The sequence below is a fragment of the Amphibalanus amphitrite genome, unplaced genomic scaffold (assembly GCF_019059575.1).
Source record: "Amphibalanus amphitrite isolate SeventyFive unplaced genomic scaffold, NRLGWU_Aamphi_draft 001252F_arrow, whole genome shotgun sequence".
Classification (NCBI taxonomy): domain Eukaryota; kingdom Metazoa; phylum Arthropoda; class Thecostraca; order Balanomorpha; family Balanidae; genus Amphibalanus; species Amphibalanus amphitrite.
The window spans coordinates 170,003-195,154 of NW_024882745.1; the positions used below are offsets into that span (position 1 = coordinate 170,003).

The following is a 25,152-nucleotide window of genomic DNA, read 5'->3' on the forward strand; positions in this document are numbered from 1 at the left end:
TAGAAGGAAAGTTATAATCTTTCTCGGTCACTTACATAGCATTCCTTGAATATGATATCTCTATAAAATAAATTATCATTTCTACAACCTCACTGTGATTTGCCTCGGATGGGCTCTGTTGACATTTTCCCACGCCCACAGCTCCCACCGCCAGTGTGTTGTCCCAGTCCCACACACAGTGTCCCAGTGCCCCAGACTGAGCAGACTCCCGTTCGCGCCAAAACTCCCGCGGCGCGCCACCACACCCTCCAGCACGACGCATCAAATAACAATAACTCACCCCTCGCCAGGCCGGTTAGCGCCGTATGAAAAATGACGCCCGGCCTCTGACCTATTAGCTCATCGCTCGAGATGGGACTATTATTTGCACTTCCGCCGGCCGAATGGGACAGTGTGCGGCGGGCGCCGGGTAGGCCGGTTCCGATCAGCTCTCCCACGATTATGATAGTACGGACTGATCGATTCAGTTGTAAGGCAGGGACAGGTCCGTTCGCTGAGGTAATGCTTAGACACCATGCCCCCGGCCAAAGGCAGAAGCCCTTTCAGATTGGGAAATATATGGGTGCGGGTAATTTGTGCCACGCCTTTGTACCCTTGATTGGTGAGGTCGAGTGAACCACTGTATTATAAAAATTATTGATTGACCCTGACGCACTTACCACGCTTTAGAAGCGATGAGGCTTCTATCGAACCTCGACGTTGCTTTTGAAGAAGGCGCACACTGTTGTGGTCCGCTCTCTTTCGCCTTTACATTATCCTACCGCACTTGATATTCCTCAACCCTTACATATTTACCTTAACACTTTTTTACAACCTTCCAAGACAAATGACGTCATTGGTACAGTCTGACCAGGACATTTCCGAAACGAGCCGGCCACCGCCCCTGTTACTACGGTGATCCATCTCGTCCTCCAAGGCCCACGGCGAGATTAATGTGGGGGCTTTCCGACAAGAGTGTTAGCCGTCCCCCAACAAGCCCTTTTGGTGGTTTCTGACGCCGGTGAGGTGTGTCCCTGGCTGCCGAGGTAATGGGTTTCGCCAACTGTTCGGCGCACCGTTGGGCCTTTCGTAATCGCCGCTGTCGGGAGAGGACCCTACCCTAGAGTGTCATTATGGGTATCTACCGTTTGGTGTGGATAGTAAATATAAAAGTGATTGACGTAGGTATAAGAATGTCATTATTTTGAGTATGACGAATTATCCTAATCACCGCTGCATCTAAACAGTGTTTACTTATTCTTTTTTATCAAAAATATTTCATGTTTATTACTAATTAATCAACTAACGAAATATTTGCTCAAAATGTGAAGACGACAGCACTAAAAGCTCTCACAGTCCTTCGGCTTCCTGTTATTTGGGTCGGCTCGTCAAGACCCACAGCCTCTCCTGCGTAGAAGTGTCCTTCACACCGTAAATAAATAAACGTAAAAATCGGCGCCCACCGGCAAATTTAGCCAGTTCGGCGGCGACTCCTACCGGCCACATGGGCCAACACGTGACCTCGGCTGCTGTCACGTCCGCGTTCCTCGCGGGGGTACGACCTGTTCACACGTCTCAGCCGATGACGCCCGCCTTGGCCGGCTGCCGGCGACGGAAGGGACGCACCGGCTGCTCCGCCCAGGCTCGTGATCGGCACAACTCCCGAAATAGCCGGTCCGGTCACATGTCGGGCCAGGTCAGCGCTTCGGGTCGGCCCCGGTCGGAGGACGGACAACGCTCTGTGGGCGCCTGCCGGCCCCCCGCCGAGAGGCAAGACGCATCGCCGTCTGGACTGGCCGCCGGAGGGACAGAACGGGACCGGCGGCGGGACGGTGTCCCGGATACAGGCGAAACGGGGAGGGACAGGAGTGCGCGGAAGGGGACAGGGGCAGGACGAAATGAGATGGACCCAAACGGGAAGGCTGGCTGTAAAAACACACTTCAATGTTTCGCAAATCACAATTCCATCACCAAGTAAAATGTGCTTGAAAGCATGCAAACTCGTGAACCAACTAATTATTGGCGTCTAGAAGTTCGCGCATGCATTGCTTTTGAGCATGAGATCGGTCGTGACGACCTGACAGACGTGGACTGAAATAGATCAACAAACATGATTGAGATTGTGATGTATTTACACAGATTTAAACTGAACTCTGACTCTGAGAGCTGCTTGTTTATGCATCACACTGCTGTGCGATAACAAGACTTGTTGACTGAAAGAGATGCAACAGCGATTCCCGGCGGCAAGAGAAGATCTGAACTGGATAAAGTGGGTGGGAAAGACGGAACCGACGGAGCAGACGCCACATACGCCGCTGGAGGAGGGTGGGATGTGAGCAGAGCAGGATTATTTCCATCTGCTCCGAGGGCCACCATTTGGGGCTCGATTGTCATCATGTGCTCCAGCCTCCGTGCGACTGCCGCGCGGATTGCTTCCATATGCTGCTCTCGGCTTCCACATGCTGAGGACGAGCGGCGGACCGAGGTTAGATGGTGCCCAGGGGTGACAGATGACCATTTAGTGGCCTCAATGACCCCGTCAGAGTCCTGTGGCACACACGTGTGCTGGGAACTGGGGAGACAGTCGACAGACGTAGCAGCTTACTTCCGGACGGAGAGCAGCTAAACTATCAGACTGCCTTTGTTTTCCCTGGTATACGACAAGAGGACGCTGGAACAGGCTGGTGGTGTTAATGCTAACATGAAGATAATGGCCCATTTAGTTTTAATCCTTCGGAAAGCACGATTCCTTAAAAACTGGACCGTGCAAGGTCGAACTTCTATGAAATGTATATGGATCTTGCTTCTGATAAGCTTTCTTCGGAAACACAACCGCTCTATATGCGTATCTTTTCATCTGCGGACGCCCGACGAATACAAATGACTTGATACCATCTTCAGATTTTCTGGGTGACTGGTACCTATTATCAAATACCTATCAAATTAAGGTAATCATGTGTGCCATAATTCGAGGGTCACAGACTTGGTGAGGTCAACCTCAGAAGCGCATAGCCTTGTCAAAATATTCTGACAGCCTTATCCTCTGTTCCATATGCCATCCTCCGGGACTGTTTTTATGAACCAACAGGACAGCTTAATTGAAAGTCACGCCTTTTGCACCATGCATTGGTAATGGGCTCTAATCAAAGCCCAATCTTAATGGAGTCGTGACGGCTTGAATACGCTGTCGAATTCTGACACGATCGCCCATATTCAGCCGTGGTGGAAATCGTGATCCGTTTTTTCCCCGAGGGGGCGCGTGCCAATATCAAAGTCTATTCACGCCTGGATGAATTGAAGCGCGGTAGCCTTTCATCTGGGTCACCAGGGAGCAGAGCGGATTAAAACGCTACATGGGCTGCATCTGCCTCAGATAAAATATAGTCACAGCCATAGTCAATGCCATATAAAAAACTAACCCCAAATGAATGCGAACATGCAGACTTGCAAATGCACGGAATCATGCACTTCATGATTCTTCACTTTATGCTTTCTCTTCTCAGAAATCAGCACCATTGTATGCGCACGGTGGCCAAAGCCAGTATTCACAGCACATTTGATGACCTTTGACCCCACCTGGGCGACATCACTGACCGTAACGACCAATCCCATCAGACGCATTTAGTCGGCCTGAGTGGCCTGACCATCGGCCTCGCTATCAGCCCCAAAATGAACACTGGCGGCTCCTGCGGCCCTGTAATCGCAGCCGCCTCCCATAAAGAAGGGAGCTGGTCCCAGGTCCGCTTCGTGAGCTACTAACGGTTCACGCTGCTTACCCTCTAAAGAACACCACTATTACGCAGATGGAACCGGGCATTTCGAGTCCGAGGAACTGTCTAAATCTCTCCTTTAATCACTTAATAAAGGACTCCGTTTAATAGTTCAACCCGGCGGCAAAGCTGGCCGCTTTTTTATTAGCCACGAAGCAAATCAAATCAGGAACTGGCCCGCCCCTGCGACAGGCGGACAGCTTCTCATCTGCCGCCGGCCAAGAGACGTGCCGGGATTGTCAGCGAGACGAACGCGGCGCGGAGGACAGTCGCGGCGCAGCGGCGAAGAGCGCGGCGCGGACGATAAGAGGACCGGGCGGCTGACAGGGGCGGCTGACGGATTGAACACTGCGTGTCGCCCCGCGGGGTCACCACAATAGATGACCCGACCGAATTGTAATGACACAGTCGCCACCGCCGCCACCGCCGCCACCGCAGCGCCGCCGGAGGCGATACAAACTAGACCGGAGGTGAGTCGGAGGTCCAGAACGTCCGCGCTAAGCTACCAATCCCGCAAGCAGAGAATTGTGACGGATTACCTAGTCACGATTAACTTGTGGCTGCCGAATTAGTTACAATGCTATCCATTTTTTATGACTCTATAGTAGTGTAACTGCTTGATGGCATAAGCGTAACTTTTGCGGAAAAGTTTTTGCATGATTTATTCGATAGCCATCACCATTTCCTGCTTTTAAAAAACGAGCATCACTACAAAACGTGAACACAAACATTTTGTTGCTGAAGCACCCAGTAAACAATAGCCAATGCCCAATATGTCCTATGAATCCGAAACAATATTTTTATATCGTTTATGGAGCTCATTTACGTCATGCATATTCAAAACTCTTTCAACATCAAACTTTTAGATGCTGGCAAACTTAAGAAACCCTGTAGACCTACTCAATCTTTTCAGCCCTAAGGGAGGGGCCGCACCACATCAAACTGTCATTAAGATCCCGTTCGCTAAAACTCGAGCCAAGTCCAGCATCGGCCCTGAATACCTTATCGACGGCTGCAGCTCAGACTTTTGACGCCAGCTGAATCGCAAATGAGGTCAATCCCGCTCTGGTGATGAACGACGGAAGAGTTGCGGAGAATTTAAGGCGACCTTGAGGTGTCGATGAGACCCAAAAAGTTACTGAATGCTTTAAAGGTAGTGTGCCACCTTCCAATGATTTCCCATTTTATTTTTCCTAGGATAAGAAGCTTCTGTTTTTATCTAATATCGCAAAAAAAATCAAAAATGGGCCTGGAATAGTGCCTTTTTTGCCTAAAAGTTTATCGGTTTTTCGATATGTATAACAACTGTAGTGGGCTGACCTGCAAACAGGCGTCGGCAACAATCGCGAATGCGGCGCACATGTGACAATAAGCAAAGGTCATTATAGAGTTACGACGTACGGGAATGAGTTATCAGCTGTCTAATCGTAGACAACACAATGTCGAACCTTAAACTGTAAGCCTGTATTGGTATTGTTTCTTTTATTTGGCTGTCGAACATTATTTCTGGTTTGAAATATGATTTTATGTAAAATAATTGATATGAAAAAGCCGTCTCTTAAGTTATGACCCCATTTCACCACACGCAAGTGGCAGAAATGACAATGATCAGCTGACGCATTTTTCTTGGCCGAAGTCAGAGCGCGCAGCTCGACGCACCACCACCGCACCGCAAAGTATGAGCAGAAGCCGCGCCCAAAGCCAGGGCCCCGGTAACGTGAGGTAGTCGAGTCGGGGCAGCGTGCCCTGACCCAAGCCGGGGCCGCGGCTTTGGGCGCGGTCTACCGCATCCCTGCGGGCAGCCCCGGGCTATCACATGACACCGGGAGGACGCGCGGCCCCGGCTTGGGTCAGCGCACGCTGCCCCGACTCGGCTACCTCACGTTACCGGAGCCCTGGCTTTGGGTGCGGTCTACCGCACCACCTAACAGGCGTGTTCGAAACCGCAGAAGATGATGATGAACGGGTTTATCGAAACTTGATTGGATGAGCCTATCGGTAATAGCGATTTCAGTGTGTGCATTTACCGGGTGGCCAAAAAAAAAAAAACGTTCCGAACTTTGGAGGCCCATATCTCAAATTCGAGTGCAAATAACGAGCCAAAATTTTCATCAAATTTGCGTCACTTCTTTGCGCATTGGTATGCCAAATTATAACACTGTACCATCATTTTCAAGCCAGCAATCTTATGTTGAATCAAGTAAGACGTTTTTGCTTTTTTGCCGTTGTTGAACGGAAGTAATGATTGGCTTGGACGTACCATGTTAGAAAAAAATAGAACGGCTTGAATGATACCAGCACGTGTGTTGCTATTTTATATATTTTTGTCACACTTATGTGCCAAATATTCAAATACTAAGCCAAAGTTGTGTTAATGGATGCCATTCGTTTCAACACAAGTCCTGTTTCGAGGAGGAGTGGCACGGTGCATGGGTTACTGCTGATTGCCCTCCCTTCAAGAAGATCAAATAGTAAATCGACCGAATAAGGAAAAAAGCTAGAGGGAATGTGTCACCCTGAGGCCTGAACCACCAATGAGACTAGTTGCCAGTAGCAGTCATGGCTGAATAGGCCGTGGTGCCGAGATGGAAGTGGCCCGTTCACTCACATTTTTGGTAAACATCAGAGCAAAAAAGTGATTTTTACATGGCATGCTAGAAACAAGAACCGTTTAAAAAGTATTTGACCGAATAACATAGAAATCATACCATTTACTGAAAATATATGTCGGATTGACTATTGGAAGTTTCAATGTTGTATCTTTATCACTTTCTGAGAAATATTGATTTAAAATTGGGAACGTTTTTTCTGGGCCACCCGGTATTGTTCATAGTGGTGTGAAATGTGGTTGGGGTACGACCGACAACCCGTCGGGGCGAATTTCGCACTGGGGTACTCAAAATTTGAAGAATTTAAGACGTTTCCATGAGTTTTGAAGGTATGGATAAGTTCTACAAATCCGGTTCTCCTTATCTGGGCCATTAACTCCATACGGTCCAGGAAAGCTGGCACACTACCTTTAAACAGCTCCACAGTCAAATTCGCTTCCACAGAGCCCTTCAATTACCTCAAGGGTAGGAAAAGCCACACTCAAGATCCATTCGTAAGCAACCCATTTTTAAATCAATACACCTGAGTTTGGTCCCTCATCTCACCTCTTTTTTACATAAGTCACGAAAAAGGTGGTTAACTGCAATGTTTTAGGATCATTTTGCTTCCCCAGTGGTGGGTATCGTCCCACAGATAATGGTGATTCAGAAATATTAGCCCAATAGAGCCTGCACCTGTATCATCCGCCATTTAGTCCGATCAAGCAACAAAACTGCACCATTATCCACCCAACAACAGGATGGGAGGGCGACTAGAGCCTCACCACGTCACTGATCTGGAGAGCAATGTCTCGGCTTCACATACACGACACTATCAGTGCCGAAACGGGACCACTTCACGCACCGCCGGGAACGATTGGACGGGCGATCGTGTTCGAGAGGGCGCAATGCCGACTGTCGGATACACTCAGCCCGACTCTAATTGGAGAGAGGATTGGGTGCTTGCGACCTAGCGACTGTCCACTGTTCAGTTTCGGAGGAACGCGGCGTGAAAACGTTTGGGCATAAGTGCTTCGAGCTGCATTCAGCAATGCTGTGGTAAGGGCAAGACGGGAAATAGGACGGAATAAGCTGCCGTTGATTTTATGCAACTGAGCAAATGTGGAAATCTATTTTTATCTTGACAATGACAAGCAACAGCTGGGGCATTCCACGATAGATCGTACCACTTTTTTCCAATTTGACACCCTCATCTCTCGGAATTTGACGAGAATTGGTCTCAGGGGTAATCAGGGGCTCTGAATCCACCTGTAACAATTTCAGGCTTATCAGATAAGTATTTTTTGAGTTATGGTGTATAACATTTTTTGGATCTTGCTTTGCAGCGCTAAGTTTGGCGGGCTGTAACTCTGAGACAGATTATTCAAATGCTAAATGTTATATAACATTGAACTTGCAATGAAACAGCGATTAATATGTATTTTTGAAATTTCGAAAAATACGCTATTTTTGATATATGACATATCGAGTTTTCTTTCATTTGTATTTTTTGGACTTTGGGACCAAATTTTTTTGAATTTTTATTTCTTTAAGAAAATATTTGGCTCATTGTTAAGAAGCATGCGAAAAATTAGGAAGGTGTTCTTTCTATAAATGTATTTATTTTACGTCACGATAACGGTTTCGAATAGTGATTTCGGGAGGGGAGCTTACAAATGGCGTGGTAAAGCTGCCTAGTGACATCACGGGTTACTGAAATTTCAATTCAAGTCTGAGTCATCTGAAAAAAGTGAAAAGAGGGTTCATTCAACCCTCTTTCCTATAAGCGCGAGGGTGAAAAAGGCTGTTTGGTTCTGACATTGTTTTGGACGCCAATGACCATAGCTGTCCGAGATGAAAGTTACAGGACGCATACATGGTGTCCTCCAGAGGTCTCACAACTTGTATATCTGGGAATTTTTCAAGGTTACATGAGATCAGGTCGGTCACGTGACATCACTGTTATAAATCAATGGGGAAATATAAAAACTGTTATTTTGGCGCCGAGAATGATCTAAAACTATCCCACGTACATGGTATCGTGATTCCATGCACTCCTTGCAAAGTCCAATGCTTTACTTTTGCATTGTTAACCTTGCGTGACGTCATTTATGAAGTCACTAGGGTCGTACGAGTTTTTCGTCAATAACTCCCGATCAAATAGAGCTAGAGAGTCGGGAAAGCCACCAATGGACTCGGGAAGACCTTCCGAATCGAATGATATGCCATATGATACCCTTTGCCCAGCTTCGTGACCTGAGGGGCTCTGACCTGACCTTGACCCGAGGTCACCTACTTAAGTTGACCTCACCCTAGCAAGAAGTATACCATTCGATGCACCTGAGCTAGGCGAACACAATGATGCCAAAATCGCGGCTCTGCGGCCATTTTTTGCGAAGTTATTTACTAAAAACCGAGCCCGTAACTTCAGTCACGTGACCTGACCTCAGACGCTACCGGTTAACCTGAGACCTTAAAATCGGGGTACCAATCGCTGCGACTTGTAACGGCACACACGCCCGTTTTTTTCCGCGAGGCTCTAGCTCTATTAGAAGCGAAACGGCGTGCTGGGGTCGTATCAACCCCTCCAAAACCCATTTTGCTTGCGGGAAAATGAGGAACTTATAGAAAGAACACCTTTCTAATTTTTTGCATGTCGATTTGCAATGACATGAAGATTATTTTGAAAAAATAAAAATGTGAAAAATTTTGGTCCCAAAAGTCATTAGAGGCAAATGAAAAAAGATTAAGGTTTTTGCTCAACAATGAAATTTTTTCTTTGGAATTTTTAAATAGTAATATTAATTTTTGATTCATCGCAAGCTTATTGTTGTTTACTTTTTGTTGGTTGCTTAACCCGTTCTTGAGTTATAGGCCATCAAACTCACCGTTACATACCGAAGTTAAAAAAATGTAATGCAATATAACTCAAAAAGTTTTGATCTGAGAAGTCTGATGTTTTGCCAGGTCTTTGGGGCCTATGCTTACCCCTAGGACCGATTTTCATTAAAATCTGAGAGATGAGGGTGACGGGCCTGGTACTATCTATCGTGGAATGCCCCCCCCCCCTATCAAAATAGGATTAAATCGGGTTGGCCCCTCGATGAAAATAATAGACGGAGAGAGAGAGAGAGAGAGAGAGAGAGAGAGAGAGAGAGAGAGAGAGAGAGAGAGAGAGAGAGAGAGAGAGAGAGAGAGAGAGGGAGAGAGAGAGGGAGAGAGAGAGAGAGAGAGAGAGAGAGAGAGAGAGAGAGAGAGAGAGAAGAGAGAGAAGAGAGAGACAGACAGACAACAGACAGACAGACAGACAGACAACAGACAGACGACAGACAGACAGACAGACAGAGACAGAGAACAGACAGAGACAGAGAGAGAGAGACAGAGACAGAGAGATAGAGAGAGAGAGGAGAAGAGAGAGAGAGAGGAGAGAGAGGAGAGGAGAGAGAGAGGAGAGAGAGAGAGAGAGAGAGAGAGAGAGAGAGAGAGAGAGAGAGATAGAGAGAAGAGAGAAGAGGAGAGAGAGAGAGAGAGACTCCAGCTGCCGTGCAGCAGCCTATTGATCCTGTGAAATTGAATGCAAATAGGATGCGTTATTGCGGCGCAGAGAGCGGCGGGATTTGTGAACAGCACATCATACACGGCGCGCTCGCCGCCCAGAGGGCCCTTCGCCACGCGCGCGCGCCGCACAGTGGGCCAATATTGCGCGCCGGCCGATTTGTATCACTTCACGGGTCAGCAGAGATTTCATCCCAGCGTACGGCTCTCGGACACGGACAAATCGGTAGCATTAGCCCGTTAGAGTTACATAGATTTTGGACACCCGTCCGGAAAGGCCGCTCGGACGATCGCAGCTGGTTAGGACGAGCATGAAGACTCAATAAGACGAGTTCATAAGGCACAGATGAACTGTATCTATGTCGTATGATATGAGCCTTAGGTAGTACTGCGCCGGCATGAGCCGTAGGTGCTTATCAAGAACTGAGCTAATTTTTCATTACAAAAGAACAAAGCCAATATTATGGGCTATGGCCCGTTACCTACACTGCAGAGCCGTACAAAACCGTGCACATTTTGTATGCTACTGATGGACATGCTATGCTACGTACTGGCGGATCCAGCTCCGAGTTTTGGGAGGGGCAAACCATAACAATTTAGTGGTTGTTTCCATGCACCGTACCGTAATCAGTACGTGTGTAATGCTAATAGGTGTAATGCTAAAACTATGCCGTTTGAGAGGGGTAATTGCACTATTTGCCGTCCCTGGATCCGCCACTGATGTTACGTTTGTGATTGGATGAGCTGAAAAATCATCACGGTGTCCCTCCTGCGCCCGGGGAGCGCCCTGTCTCCTGTCCAGGGGCGCAGGTGGCTCATCAGCACGCGCCACCAGTTACCCGGAGCTAATGACAGTGTCGGGGCGCTGTGTAAGTACGCGGCGGACAGCGGAGCCGTGCCGGGCCCATCGCAGCCTCTCCCCGGCCCACCTGGGGACTCCGCGGCCCACAGAGGTCCTCAGGGACGGCCGAGGTGGCCGCTGTACCGGCGATCCCGCGTCTGATGGGCGCCGCCGGCCGCACGTGACGCCATGAACCGTTACCGGCCGCCGGCGGCCACCTGAGCACCCTCTGAACGGCCGCGAGTCTATACTGTCCTGTGACGTCACCGCAGAAAAGTTGCTAGTTAGCGACGGTGGAGAGCGCCGCTAAACGGTTTTAGTTGAGCAGAAGATTACGCCGTCGTGCGGCGAGAAGTTGTCGCCGGTGCTGATGAGGTCGCCGCCGATCGGCCGAGCTCAACTTTGTGACGGTCGGCAGGTGCTCAGAAAATAGCTGGTGGCGAAACGTGAGTCCGCAACCAGTAGAGGAGAATTGCCGCTCTGCCTACAACCCAAAATAGATTAATTTGGCAAGGACATATGACACTGCTAAGGTTAGACTGGTAATAGGCGCACATTTCCAAGGCAATATGAACCGGTCAACTCAGGTGTGTACTATATCTGATTCGTTGCTAAGCAAGTAGAAACCGTTTAGATATTTATTCAGATCTACTGGAAACAGAAATATATAACGAGATACCATCGCAAGAGTCTTGGTGTAGTAGTTGTCCGCTTTGTCTTGCGCGAATTACCCTTGCGAAAAAATATAAATTTAAAATTACGTGACTGAAATAGCATTGCTGATTCCCGTAACCTAATGCCACAGGTGATTTTATCATACCCAGATACCTATTTACCTAGATGTGAATGAAGCGTTATAACATGGCGCACAGACGCGAATTATCAATGCATCACCTATGGGTATTCATTAGGTATTATTCAGATGACATCAATTCGTAATCTTTGTCATACCTATCAGCCTGAATCGTGATCAAATTGTCAATAATTTGGTTAGGCATTTGTTACCTGTTTTGTTGAAAAAGAGTGTGAAACGTGTTTGTAAGGTCAGTCTAAATCAAAGGAACATCTTGAAATCATGAGTAAATCACCCGACCCGGTCCGGACCAGTTTGTCACGTATTTGAGAAACCTTCTGCTTTCGCAGCAGTAGGTGAGTACATCTGCTGAAAACTGTCTTCTTCGTTAGTGTTTCGGTGGCTTGAAAATAAGGTTGTTTATAACCAGGCAATCGTTATCTCACCACTTCACACTTTCTGCTTTCTTTCGTATCCATACCACCATTCAGCAATATTTTTCGTGCCACATATGGTGAACAAAAGCGAAACGAAGGAAGGCGTCCTAACGACATCTTGTCAATCTTTTAGACCATCTTCTTTTTGAGCGTGGTATTCTGAATGGCATCGCATAGCAGCCATGCTCTTCTGATCTATTGACTAACTCCATTCACCGGCATTATACAAGTGTCGCAGCCACGCGTACCCTCACAGTCAATGCCAGACACCAGTAAGGGTCGGAATACAGTTGAACGCCGGCGTTGTACCGGCCTTATGGGCACGACGTTTTATTGATGGGAGCCAGGCTTCGTTATCGGGACAGTTGGGCTGGAGCGGCACCGCCAGGCCGCTGCCGAGACCGCACAAACTAATGGGGAAACTTCTGATGAACTGGAAATGGGAAGTGCTGGGACTTGAGTGCCACTCAGAGCGGGAAATCACGGCGGTCAGTATCTTATTAGGGTGGGGGTGAGACCAGTCAAAGCCAACTATAGGACGGCTCAGTAGTCAGTACCCCGTAAAAATGTGTTTATCACCAAAGCGATAAAAGGCGGTAGCTGTAAGTTCGTGGATGTTTCATGTGTTTCATGCATATCATATAACTATATTTACATTACCAATATGACTGTTCGACAAAATATTTTGTAATATAACATGTTTTACTTGCCGCATTCGGAACGAAGCAAGAGAAAGGAGTTTTCACTATAGGTGAACCAATCTGACTGAGATTTTGGCATATACGAACTGATTTCCACAATTTTCATTCAGCGCCGGCGGAGCGCCCATCAAAGCACCGGCCTAATCAATCGTCAAGTTTTAAAACTACTGGCTTCTGATTATCAGTTCACTGATATTTTCCGTTCATTCTATTTCTAAATGGCCGATTTCACAAACAGAAATCTTCACAAGCCGCCTTGTGGAAGAAACTCTTCTCCGGGAGCTCGGCGGGCATTGCTATCGTTCTATTTAAGGCGAGCTAACAATGGGCCGGGGAACAATATCACGATTCTACGCCGGATGCTCCAGGGCCGGCCTGTTCTCCAGATCTCTCGGAACAAGAGTGTCCAATTATTCCTCTCTTATATATCTTGCATAGCTGGGAAAAAATATCTGGGCATTCGAAATAATCGCTTTTTTTCTTAGACCTATGCCATATATTCATTGTCCAGCACATGGATGCTTGATGTATTTTGTGCAATGACGAGTGATGAGGTATGTGCGACTCATGAAACGCGGACCGTATGAACTGTGAATGACTTGGAACCGGCATTCCTTGAACCACATAATGGCCTCCAATTCATAGGTCTTCCGAAGGGATGCCAAACCATGCATGGATTTCCTCCTATTTCGATAAAAAATGAAATAAACTGCACGCGTCTGAACCAAAACAAATTTACATCTCCTTATATTTTGACTAGACATTGTTAGAAGTCCTTTCAATTGATTTGTATACTTCTTGACGAGTTAATTTTTCTTGATTTCGGTTGAGCCCGAATTTATCCGATATTCGACCGACGGACAAATGGGCAAACATACGGGCAGACAGACGGGAAGTTCAACCGGTCGGTCGGACAACCAGCTCGACAGACCGACCGACCGGACAACCGACCGACCAACCAGACAGACAGACAACAGACCAGACCAGACCAGACCAGACCAGACAGACAGACAGACAGACAGACAGACAGACAGACAGACAGACAGACAGACAGACAGACAGACAGCCGTCTGGCTGCAGACTCACCACGCCGGTGCTGAGCTGCTGCAGGATGCCGCTGCTGGAGCCGGGGGCCACATAGGAGCTGCGCCGGTGCTTCAGGGAGCTGCTGAGGCCGACGGCGCCCAGCGCCGCGCCGGCCGCCGATTTACGCCGGCCCATCGAGCCCGGAGACGGTGTCAGCAGGCTGGTGTTGGGCACCGAGCCGCTCTGGCGAGCAGGTCAGCGGCGGGTCAGGGCGGGGTCAGGGCAGGGTCACAGAGGGGTCTCGGCGGGATTAGGGCGGGCCAGGACGGGGTCTCGGCGGGGTAGGGCGGGCCAGGACGGGGTCAACCCCAAATATGTCTGGAACACGTGTTGCACGGTTACCCACGGTAAACTAATTACATGTTTTTCTATCATTTGTGTTACTGCGCTAAATGTATGCATGCAATTGCCCAAAAGATAAAATTGACATTTGTACCTATTCCTTACTGAGAATGCTGAAGTAACAAATTTTGTTTCCATCATGCTTTTATTGGAAGCCCCTATGAAGGAAAACATTATTTCGCCTGAAACTTCTAACTTCAGGGTCTTCTGGAGCGTCCTTAGAACGTGTAATGCTCCGTAATCCGTATTTCTCAAATGTAAAACAAGACCTGTATGGAGCTAATGAGATCAGAAAACAATATCTGCTGGACATATTTAATGCTCAACGACCAGCCAATTAGTCCACTAATACAACATTATAAAAACAAAGTGTGTTAACCAGATGCTCCAAAAATGTACTCTCATGTATTTACATACTAAATGTGGGACCTACACACAAACGTCATAAATCTGCTTACGTCAGTTCAAACACATATGCAATGTCCTAGATGTGTCATAGGTGAGTTTTCGTCTAACTTTGTTATAAAAAAGGCGCAAAACGAAACACAATGAGCATATTTCTAAGTCCAAAAGCTGCCCAGACAATGTTTTGCAATGCTTGCATTACATCACACAATTACTTAGCTGTGTTTGTATCTGGCTACGTCAAAAGAGAACTTTGGATATTTTTACAATTGTTTGTTCTTGCTGAGGCAGCAAACTTGTAGCACTTGTAGTATTGACAGTAAACATGATAAATAAACCGCATACGCAATGTCAGGAAACAAAAACTATCGCAAAACGGTAAGCGCTGAGTCCCTTGTTGAACAGCGACGTAGTCTAGAGAAGATAAGATGTAACACTCAATTGTCAACGGTGTAACTACGGGCATGCACAAATGTAGGTACGTGTTAGCGGGACGTACAGTGTGCAGTGTGCATTGCATACACAAGGATGAGGTGTTACACCAGGTTGGTGCGGCGACTTCTACCGACTACCGTGTTCTAAAGACATGCGTTTTCTGCCGACGGCCGGGGGTGAAAGACCAACTCACCAGACCGTATCGGTGACTCAGCTAAAAGGCAGAACAGCACCAGCGATGACAGGACCATCGGACACGGCGACACACAATATTTACAGGCAGGATAAGATAGTTGTTCGTGGTAGGTTATCAATAGTCATAAAGATAACTTATCAATGCTTGATACAAGTATCCGTTTCTACACTGGATAAATTTTGTATAGTTATTCCAAAAAGCTAGGTGTGCGAGACGTGTTTTTGGGAGGAAGCACAATGCTAACAATAAAACATAAACTGACATTTAGATTTGACACTCTTTACAAACACATTGACTGGAAACACAAACTAACAGACTGTACAGAATTATCCTGATACCCTTCCCGTCATGCTATCAACTCTTGCGCCTCCCACTCACCCACTAACCTTTCCCCAGTCACTCACGCCCACTCCCCTCCACCTCCCTCCTCGTGCCGGCCCCCTCCTCCTTCTTACCGTGGCCGGGGAGAGGTTGAACATGGAGTTGCGCCGCTCGTTGGAGCAGGTGGACGAGTGGCGCCGGATGGGCAGCAGCCCCGCGCGCAGGTCGCCCGTCGACGAACCGCACGAGTGCGACGCCACGCGGATCTTTGGCGGGTTGAGCAGCTCGTTGTCGGAGAGTCGGCGGCCGATCAGCGCCGAGTGCACGCGCAGCCGGTTACTGTCCGGTGACGACGGGCCTGAGGAGCACACTGCGGAGACTCAGGGACGGTACAGACCACAGAGGGGACGACAGGGCCTGAGGAGCACACTGCGGAGACTCAGGGATGGCACAGACTACAGAGGGGACGGCAGGGCCTGAGGAGCACACTGCGGAGACTCAGGGACGGTACAGACTACAGAGGGGACGGCAGGGCCCGAGGAGCACACTGCGGAGACTCAGGGACGGTACAGACCACAGAGGGGACGGCAGGGCCTGAGGAGCACACTGCGGAGACTCAGGGATGGCACAGACTACAGAGGGGACGGCAGGGCCTGAGGAGCACACTGCGGAGACTCAGGGACGGTACAGACTACAGAGGGGACGGCAGGGCCTGAGGAGCACACTGCGGAGACTCAGGGACGGTACAGACCACAGAGGGGACGGCAGGGCCTGAGGAGCACACTGCGGAGACTCAGGGATGGCACAGACTACAGAGGGGACGGCAGGGCCTGAGGAGCACACTGCGGAGACTCAGGGACGGTACAGACTACAGAGGGGACAGCAGGGCCTGAGGAGCACACTGCGGAGACTCAGGGACGGTACAGACTACAGAGGGGACGGCAGGGCCCGAGGAGCACACTGCGGAGACTCAGGGACGGTACAGACTACAGAGGGGACGGCAGGGCCTGAGGAGCACACTGCGGAGACTCAGGTGGCGGTACAGACTACAGAGGGGACGGCGGGCCTGAGGAGCACACTGCGGAGACTCAGGGACGGTACAGACCACAGAGGGGACGGCAGGGCCTGAGGAGCACACTGCGGAGACTCAGGGATGGCACAGACTACAGAGGGGACGGCAGGGCCTGAGGAGCACACTGCGGAGACTCAGGGACGGTACAGACTACAGAGGGGACAGCAGGGCCTGAGGAGCACACTGCGGAGACTCAGGGACGGTACAGACTACAGAGGGGACGGCAGGGCCCGAGGAGCACACTGCGGAGACTCAGGGACGGTACAGACTACAGAGGGGACGGCAGGGCCTGAGGAGCACACTGCGGAGACTCAGGTGGCGGTACAGACTACAGAGGGGACGGCGGGCCTGAGGAGCACACTGCGGAGACTCAGGGACGGTACAGACTACAGAGGGGACGGCAGGGCCTGAGGAGCACACTGCGGAGACTCAGGGACGGTACAGACTACAGAGGGGACGGCGGGGCCCAGAGCACACTGCGGAGATAGGCTCAGGGACGGTACAGACTACAGAGGGGACGGCAGGGCCCGAGGAGCACACTGCGGAGACTCAGGGACGGTACAGACTACAGAGGGGACGGCAGGGCCTGGGGAGCACACTGCGGAGACTAAGGGACGGTACAGACTACAGAGGGGACGGCAGGGCCTGAGGAGCACACTGCGGAGACTCAGGGACGGTACAGACTACAGAGGGGACGGCAGGGCCTGGGGAGCACACTGCGGAGACTCAGGGACGGTACAGACTACAGAGGGGACGGCAGGGCCTGGGGAGCACACTGCGGAGACTCAGGGACGGTACAGACTACAGAGGGGACGGCAGGGCCTGGGGAGCACACTGCGGAGACTCAGGGACGGTACAGACTACAGAGGGGACGGCGGGGCCTGAGGAGCACACTGCGGAGACTCAGGGACGGTACAGACTACAGAGGGGACAGCGGGGCCTGAGGAGCACACTGCGGAGACTCAGGGACGGTACAGACTACAGCTAGAGGGGACGGCAGGGCCTGAGGAGCACACTGTGGAGACTCAGGGACGGTACAGACTACAGAGGGGACGGCAGGGCCTGAGGAGCACACTGCGGAGACTCAGGGACGGTACAGACTACAGAGGGGACGGCAGGGCCTGGGGAGCACACTGCGGAGACTCAGGGACGGTACAGACTACAGAGGGGACGGCGGGGCCCGAGGAGCACACTGCGGAGACTCAGGGACGGTACAGACTACAGAGGGGACGGCAGGGCCTGAGGAGCACACTGCGGAGACTCAGGGACGGTACAGACTACAGAGGGGACGGCAGGGCCTGGGGAGCACACTGCGGAGACTCAGGGACGGTACAGACTACAGAGGGGACGGCAGGGCCTGAGGAGCACACTGCGGAGACTCAGGGACGGTACAGACTACAGAGGGGACGGCAGGGCCTGAGGAGCACACTGCGGAGACTCAGGGACGGTACAGACTACAGAGGGGACGGCAGGGCCTGAGGAGCACACTGCGGAGACTCAGGGACGGTACAGACTACAGAGGGGACGGCAGGGCCTGAGGACACTGAGGAGACTCAGGGACGGTACAGACTACAGAGGGGACGGCAGGGCCTGAGGAGCACACTGCGGAGACTCAGGGACGGTACAGACTACAGAGGGGACGGCAGGGCCTGGGGAGCACACTGCGGAGACTCAGGGACGGTACAGACTACAGAGGGGACGGCGGGGCCTGAGGAGCACACTGCGGAGACTCAGGGACGGTACAGACTACAGAGGGGACGGCGGGCCTGAGGAGCACACTGCGGAGACTCAGGGACGGTACAGACTACAGAGGGGACGGCGGGGCCTGAGGAGCACACTGCGGAGACTCAGGGACGGTACAGACCACAGAGGGGACGGCAGGGCCTGAGGAGCACACTGCGGAGACTCAGGGACGGTACAGACTACAGAGGGGACGGCGGGGCCTGAGGAGCACACTGCGGAGACTCAGGGACGGTACAGACTACAGAGGGGACGGCAGGGCCTGAGGAACACACTGCGGAGACTCAGGGACGGTACAGACTACAGAGGGGACAGCGGGCCTGAGGAGCACACTGCGGAGACTCAGGGACGGTACAGACCACAGAGGGGACGGCAGGGCCTGAGGAGCACACTGCGGAGACTCAGGGACGGTACAGACTACTGAGGGGACGGCAAGGCCTGAGGACACACTGCGGAGACTCAGGTGGCGGTACAGACTACAGAGGGGACGGTGGGGCCTGAGGAGCACACTGCGGAGACTCAGGGACGGTACAGACAACAGAGGGGACGGCAGGGCCTGAGGAGCACACTGCGGAGACTCAGGGCCGGCACCACACCGAGGGGATGGCACGGTCGTTAGGACACCGGACTCTCCAGCGTACCTGCCCTTCCTTGCCTCTCCAGTGGAGAAACAGGAGAAGTAAGGACTGCAAATCGAGCTTCGAGGAGGCAGAATGGCACACCGGTGAGCGAACATAAGGCGAAAAGAGACAATACATAAAAGCATTCGTTGACGCCACATACTTTGTACTCTCTTTCGTTACCCAGCGCTTTCGTCCCTCGTAAGCCCCGTCTACCTGCCGATCCCACCATCCACTACCCAGAAACCTCCCAGGCCCTTTTGCCCGGACCTTTTTCCCAGATGGACATATGAACTCTCCCCCACCTAACACCCTTTTCCCAAACCCGCCGCCGCCGCCGTTCGTGGTCTCACAAGAGCCGGCCGAGCCGCTGCTCTTGCGGCTGCAGTCCTCGGCGCTGTGGTCTTGCGCCGGTGCTCGACGCGCAGGTTGGGGATGTGGAAGGCCGGCGGCGACGCGGCCATGTAGTCGGACGAGTTATGGTGGCGCAGAGACACGGCCGACGGCCAGCGGCGCTCGGCGACGTCAGCCAGGTCGTCCAGCTTCAGCTTGTTGGCGGTTCCTGTCGCAAGAGAGAGAGAGGAGAGAGAGAGAGAGAAAGAAAGAGAAGAGAGAGAGAGAGGAGAGAGAGAGAGAGCGAGAGAGAGAGAGAGGAGAGGGGGTTTAGTGGTTAGTTTTGCCAATCACACCTTCCTGCTTTTCTGTGATGAATTCCATTCCGTGACGAAATGGATAAATGCAAACCTAACACAACGAAACAATTCCACAGTGAGAACTTGATGTTGGGTGTTGTGCTAAAAAACGCAGACAAGTGCTTCGTCTGTAAGCTCTACGAAATGTAAAGCGTCTGGCTCATGAAAGTGCTGTATTTGGACCAGAAAGTGCGTATTTGGACCAGCAACAACGCCCAGAGATAGATGGGTCGGTTGGGTATCCAGGGTATATCCACAGCCTGTGTTACATTGTCCCATTGCTCACGACTTGATCTATCTTGGGCTGAGGCTTGGGCTGAGGCGTCTACGTGCCCGACAAAGGTGGCGTAACAGCCTCCCCACGCGGCACAATTGGATTAGTCCTCCATTTGCGCTGATCGAACACGGCGGAATTGGTCCTCTGTGCAGCCGACAGCAGCGATTGGAAAAAACGGCTTCTTCGGAGGGTAGCACTCAGAGAGGGAAAAGTGGTTCACTAGGTACCACATTTAGTAAAACCGAATGATGCTGTCACAAAACTTGTATGTGCAATAGGTTAGGTACAGGCAAAGGATTATTAGGCAGAATTATTAAACTGTGTATGCCGTATGGGCATTGATTAGGTTGTATTTGGTTGTAGAAATATCACAGCTACCTATAGCTTCGATACAACCCATTTGACATACACAATGTCGATAGAACCTTTAATAATTTCTAAGCTTGCAGACATTGCTTCTCCCAGGTACCTAGGCATCTGAAGAGAGAAAAAAATATCCAATGCAGCAAAAAAATAACCGTTAAATAAAGTAGGTAAGTAAAACTCCTGTGAGAAAACATGATGCATGTATTTCTGGCATGTCACTGTCATCATTTTATCTGTGCCTTAAGTGAGCAAATGACATATTTTTTTCTTAACGTGGCTTTAATTGGGATCTTTGAATGCCAAGAATACCCTCATTCTTTACCTTATCACTGAATCTTTTAAGTGTTTACAAACCCTAAGCACTTAGTTTAACGAGCTGAAACTGTAAGCGAACGACCTAACCGACGTTAAAAGAGAAAAGTCTCGCGGCAAGTCTGTGGTGTGTTGAAAGAACACGGGCTGAAAGATAAATAAGCACAATATTTTATGAGCCCATATACAAGGATGTTTGTCCGTGCAACCGTACACTCATAATGCAGAATATAATTTATAACATATTTGGTTGCACACATCTAAAAAAGGAAACGCCAGACACCCCTTGCAGTAAGACTCTCGTTCTTGCATACCAATGCTGCTGCAAGTAACAAAACAGTATCCATAGACGACAAAACTGTCAAATTCAAAGAGCATGCAATTGAAATAAAGCTTGAGACAGCATGAGCACAAACCAAACGTCTTTCGGGTTATATTCTCTTCTCACATTCAACATATAGTAGGCTGTCGAGCGAAAACCTATTTGCATTGACCTCGAGGTCACCCATGACGTCACATGTCAGGTTAAAGTAAAAATTATCGGCATTTTGGCTTGTTCACAGTTTAGGCTCTGGCCGCCGGTTTACAAGTCTGATCAGGCTCATTTTTGGCTTACGCACCCCTTGATATATGCCTTAGATACCCAGAGGGTACCGAACTTTTACTTCGATTTTTTTCAGGTCAAGGCCAGGTCATCCTAGGTCACGGAATTTTATAAGTACCTATCATGTATCGGTCACGTGACGCATGTTTTATAGTCCATTTCACTCATGGGTTTTGAAAAAAGTATCGTCTGAATCATTCGAAGTTATTTTTTCATGTGCAACTAGCTTAGGTCAAGTCACTTTCAGGTAAAAAAGGCGAAATTTTGAAAATGATATTTTCAACAAAAAGGTTCTACCAGATGCAATTTGGGCTCATGAACACGATGGCGCTAGGTATTTATACCAGTATAACGCCTTTTGGCGCGACTAACGGAGCGAGCGAGAGGGTGGGCCTTGCACGTGCGAAATTTCGAGGGGGTACCTCCAACTGACTTGTGCACGGCACCCTACTAACCGGTCTCTAGCGATGTGCCAAATTTGAGCACAATCGGCCCAGCCGTTCTCGAGAGCTGGAAGCGGCACCCTGCACGTGCGCACGTGCAAAATGGGTCCCAACTGACTTGTGCACGGCACCCTACTAACTGCTTCCTAACCGTGTACCGAATTTGAGCGCAATCGGTCGAGCCGTTCTCGAGATCTGGAAACGACCCCTGCACGTGCGCACGTGCAGCAGCACCCCAACTCTGGCACATGGATATGCAGTGCCTAGTGGGTGCCTACCTACATGCCAACTTTCAACGCAATCGGCCAAGTAGTTACCGAGATATTGCAACAATTACAAAACTGACACCTCTTCGTTTTGCACGTGGCACGTGCATAAGGGGTCACCCACGTGTATCGGGAATAGTCCAATACTTGGTAGAAGGAATGAAGCTATCCTACAAAAAATTACCGCATGTAAATCGGTCAAGTGGTTGCTGAGATATAGGTAAGCCTCGCAAAAGCGTGACCACGGCCGGCCGCTCATACTCAGAAATTTCCGTTAATCTAAGGAAAGACTACGCTCGCTTCGCTCGCTCCGTAATTACTGCATGATGTAAAAACGTCCTGAAAAATGGATTCGAAAACTCAAAATTTGTGAAATTTTGACTATAATGCGTACAGCTCAGCCATTTTTTTGGATATTGGGCTACAACTTTCCACAGTAGTTAATCAGTGGGTGGACTAGCACATATATTCCGCTTTTTCGAAGTCGAAAAGTTTATGAAAAGAAAAATAAAAATGCTGTTTTTTTAAATTTTATACCTATGTATATTTTCAGATATTTTCAAAAATTTTGAAAATCCGAGATAGCAGTCTAGTAGGCACGTGTATCCTAAATCCCTTATGTAAAGAAATCGGATCTAGCTTCAAAACTGAGCTTTTGAGAGCGATTGCCGTAGTTCAATGTTTTGCATCAAAATCGGCCAACATGATGTCACTCTGACGTCATTTCCGGACGACCTATGGTAGTTAGAAGGGGAAATTTGAACACAATAGGCCGATATCGCTTGTGCCCGTCATCGCCAAGATCACTGAGCGGATCGTCCAGCGTCAGCTCCATTATTACCTCTCTAGCAACTTTCTTCTCTCGGACAGTCAACATGGATTTCGGCCCAACCATTCGACTGCTTCGGTCTACAATTTTTACAAAGGTCATTTTCAGGTCAGGTCAAAGATGACGTCACAGGGGTCGAAAAAGTCAAAATGGCGGCGCTAGATATGGAGAGAGTTTTTCTCGAATAACTTTCGAATTAGTCACGATAGGAACAAACTAAGGGCATCATCGTGATCCTCTCGTCAATCCGCATCGAATGATATATATGTTGACCTCGAAAGGTCAAGGTCAAAGGTTGACCTCAGGTCACGTGACCTCGAGGTCATCATGTATATCATTCGATGCGTCTTGACGAGCTGAACACAATGAGACCATCCACGCGTCTGTATCTTGTTCCTGTACGGAGTTATTGGCCAAAAACCTTTGGTGACCTTTGATGACGTCACATGACCTCACAGCTGCCCAACAGCAAAACAGACCTCAAGGTAGTGAAGGTTGATCGTATATGAAGTCATGTATGGTATATGGGGCCATTCCGACCCGTTTTAGTGGTAAAAACAGGGAGTTGATTTTTCCCCCATTGACTTATAATGGGGAGGTCGCGAAACTGACCTGACCTTAGGTCACCGATATCAAAATTCCGAGATATACAAATTGCACATACTGGTACCCTAACTAAAGCCTGAAGAGAAGAAATTGATCGGTCAAAAACTCTAGCTCTGGCGTGATTGCAAACTTTTCTGAGGTAGGGTCACCAAACCGCCTCTGGTGACCTGACCTGAGGTCAGATCAACTCAAAATTTTGAGACATGTTGCGTAGAGGCCTTATAGGAAAAGTCAGAAAATTTGAGCTTCCTAGCTCAACGCGTTTGGGAGAAATAACCAAAAAACCTCAGGGGGGGCTCCTGAGGCCCCCCCCCCGCCAGGAATAGGGTTAACGTCTCCGATAGTATACTCTCAGCTATGGACAACAGCGAAATTTCTCTCCTGTGTCTCATTGACCTAAGTAAATGCTTTGATATCATCAACCATTCTAAATTACTTGACAAGCTCCAACTACTTGGGATTGACGCTGGATGGTTCCGCTCATATCTTGAGGGCCACACACAGAGTGTATGTATCAGTGATGGTAGGGGTCACCGCGTACTCTCCAAGTCACTGCCAAACCATGTTGGTGTCAGGTGTGTTTCAAGGCTCGTCCCTCGAGCCTTTGTTGTTCACTTGCTTTGCGAACGACATGAGCCTGCATGCCCTTGATGGGCGTATCGTTCAGTACGCTGACAATACGCAGGTGCTCGTCAGTGGCCGTAGGACAGCGATGAGCGACACAGAGACTAGAATGGAGCCCTGGCAGCCCTCAGTGACTGGTTTGCGGCCAATGGGTTGAAAGTAAATGCCACCAAGACTGAATTGATTGCGTTTGGCAGCCGGCAGAGCATGCGTCACCTGCCTGACATAAATGTAAGATTTAGAGATGCCGTCTTGAAACCGTGTCAAAAGGTCAAGAATCTGGGCGTGACCTTCGATTCTTACCTCACCTGGGATGACCATGTTGCTGCCATTGTTGGTAAATGTTTCGGAGCGCTGATAGGATTGAGCCAGGTGCGCCACTACATACCCGAGGATACGATTGTGACGCTTGTGACTGCCCTTGTTCTCTAACATGTGCGGTACTGCCTGCCCGTTTACGGGAACTGCTCGAAAGGGAACCTCGTACGACTTGATAAGGTCATTAATTTTGCCGCAAGGGTTGTGTCTGGCCATCACAAGTATGACCACGTGGCTGATGTAAGGGACGCGCTGGGGTGGCTCTCGGCTGGTGACCTATCGTCGTACGATACGCTGGTGCTACTGCACAAGGTTATCCGAACGGGCGAGCCAGCTGACATTGCCGCTTATGTTTCGCCGAAATGAGGAGATGCGCGAGCGAGCGACTATGTAGACGAGATAGCAGGCTGTGGCTACGTCGCTTTCAACACTGATTTAGGCTTACGCATATGGGTTGCATATATTCATGCATAGCCATGCGTTTTGGTGAGTTTTGTGTGATATGTTGAGTGTGATGTCTTTTTGTTCCCTTCTCATATGACGCGGGAGCGTAATAGCCACAACTACCTGTGGATGCCCCCCAGATGTTAAATACAATACAAAATACAAGGTATCAAATTGATGCTGCTGAAGGTATTGCAAGGTTCGTGTTGATGCGTCAAGTAATTTATAAGATATTGCAGAAAAACGGGAGGGAGCCCCCCCCCCAGCCATGTAGATTGTAGGTACGGGTTAACGATAACCAGCCTAGAAAACCACCGTCTAGTGTCGGCTCACCGGTCGATGGTGTCCAGCATCTCCTGCAGGACCTCAGCAGGCTGGTGAACTGGTCCAGGTGCAGCGCAGCGTTCATCGTCAGCGGCAGCAGCGACGGCATCACCCGCGTGGCCATCAGGTTCACACTCAGACCGTACTTCTTGCTGTCCGTCAGCAT

At 49.8% G+C, this 25,152-nt stretch overlaps 1 protein-coding gene across 1 annotated transcript; it reads right to left on the reverse strand.

Moving 5' to 3' along the window:
* Positions 1-1,554: 1,554 nt before the first annotated feature.
* Positions 1,555-25,152, reverse strand: LOC122371525. Its single transcript, XM_043347901.1, has 6 exons — positions 24,996-25,152; positions 19,235-19,285; positions 15,584-15,819; positions 15,126-15,146; positions 13,751-13,933; positions 1,555-1,581 (listed from the first exon to the last, which is right to left on the reverse strand). The coding sequence occupies exons 1-6, from the start codon at positions 25,150-25,152 to the stop codon at positions 1,555-1,557; spliced, it is 675 nt and encodes a 224-aa protein (XP_043203836.1).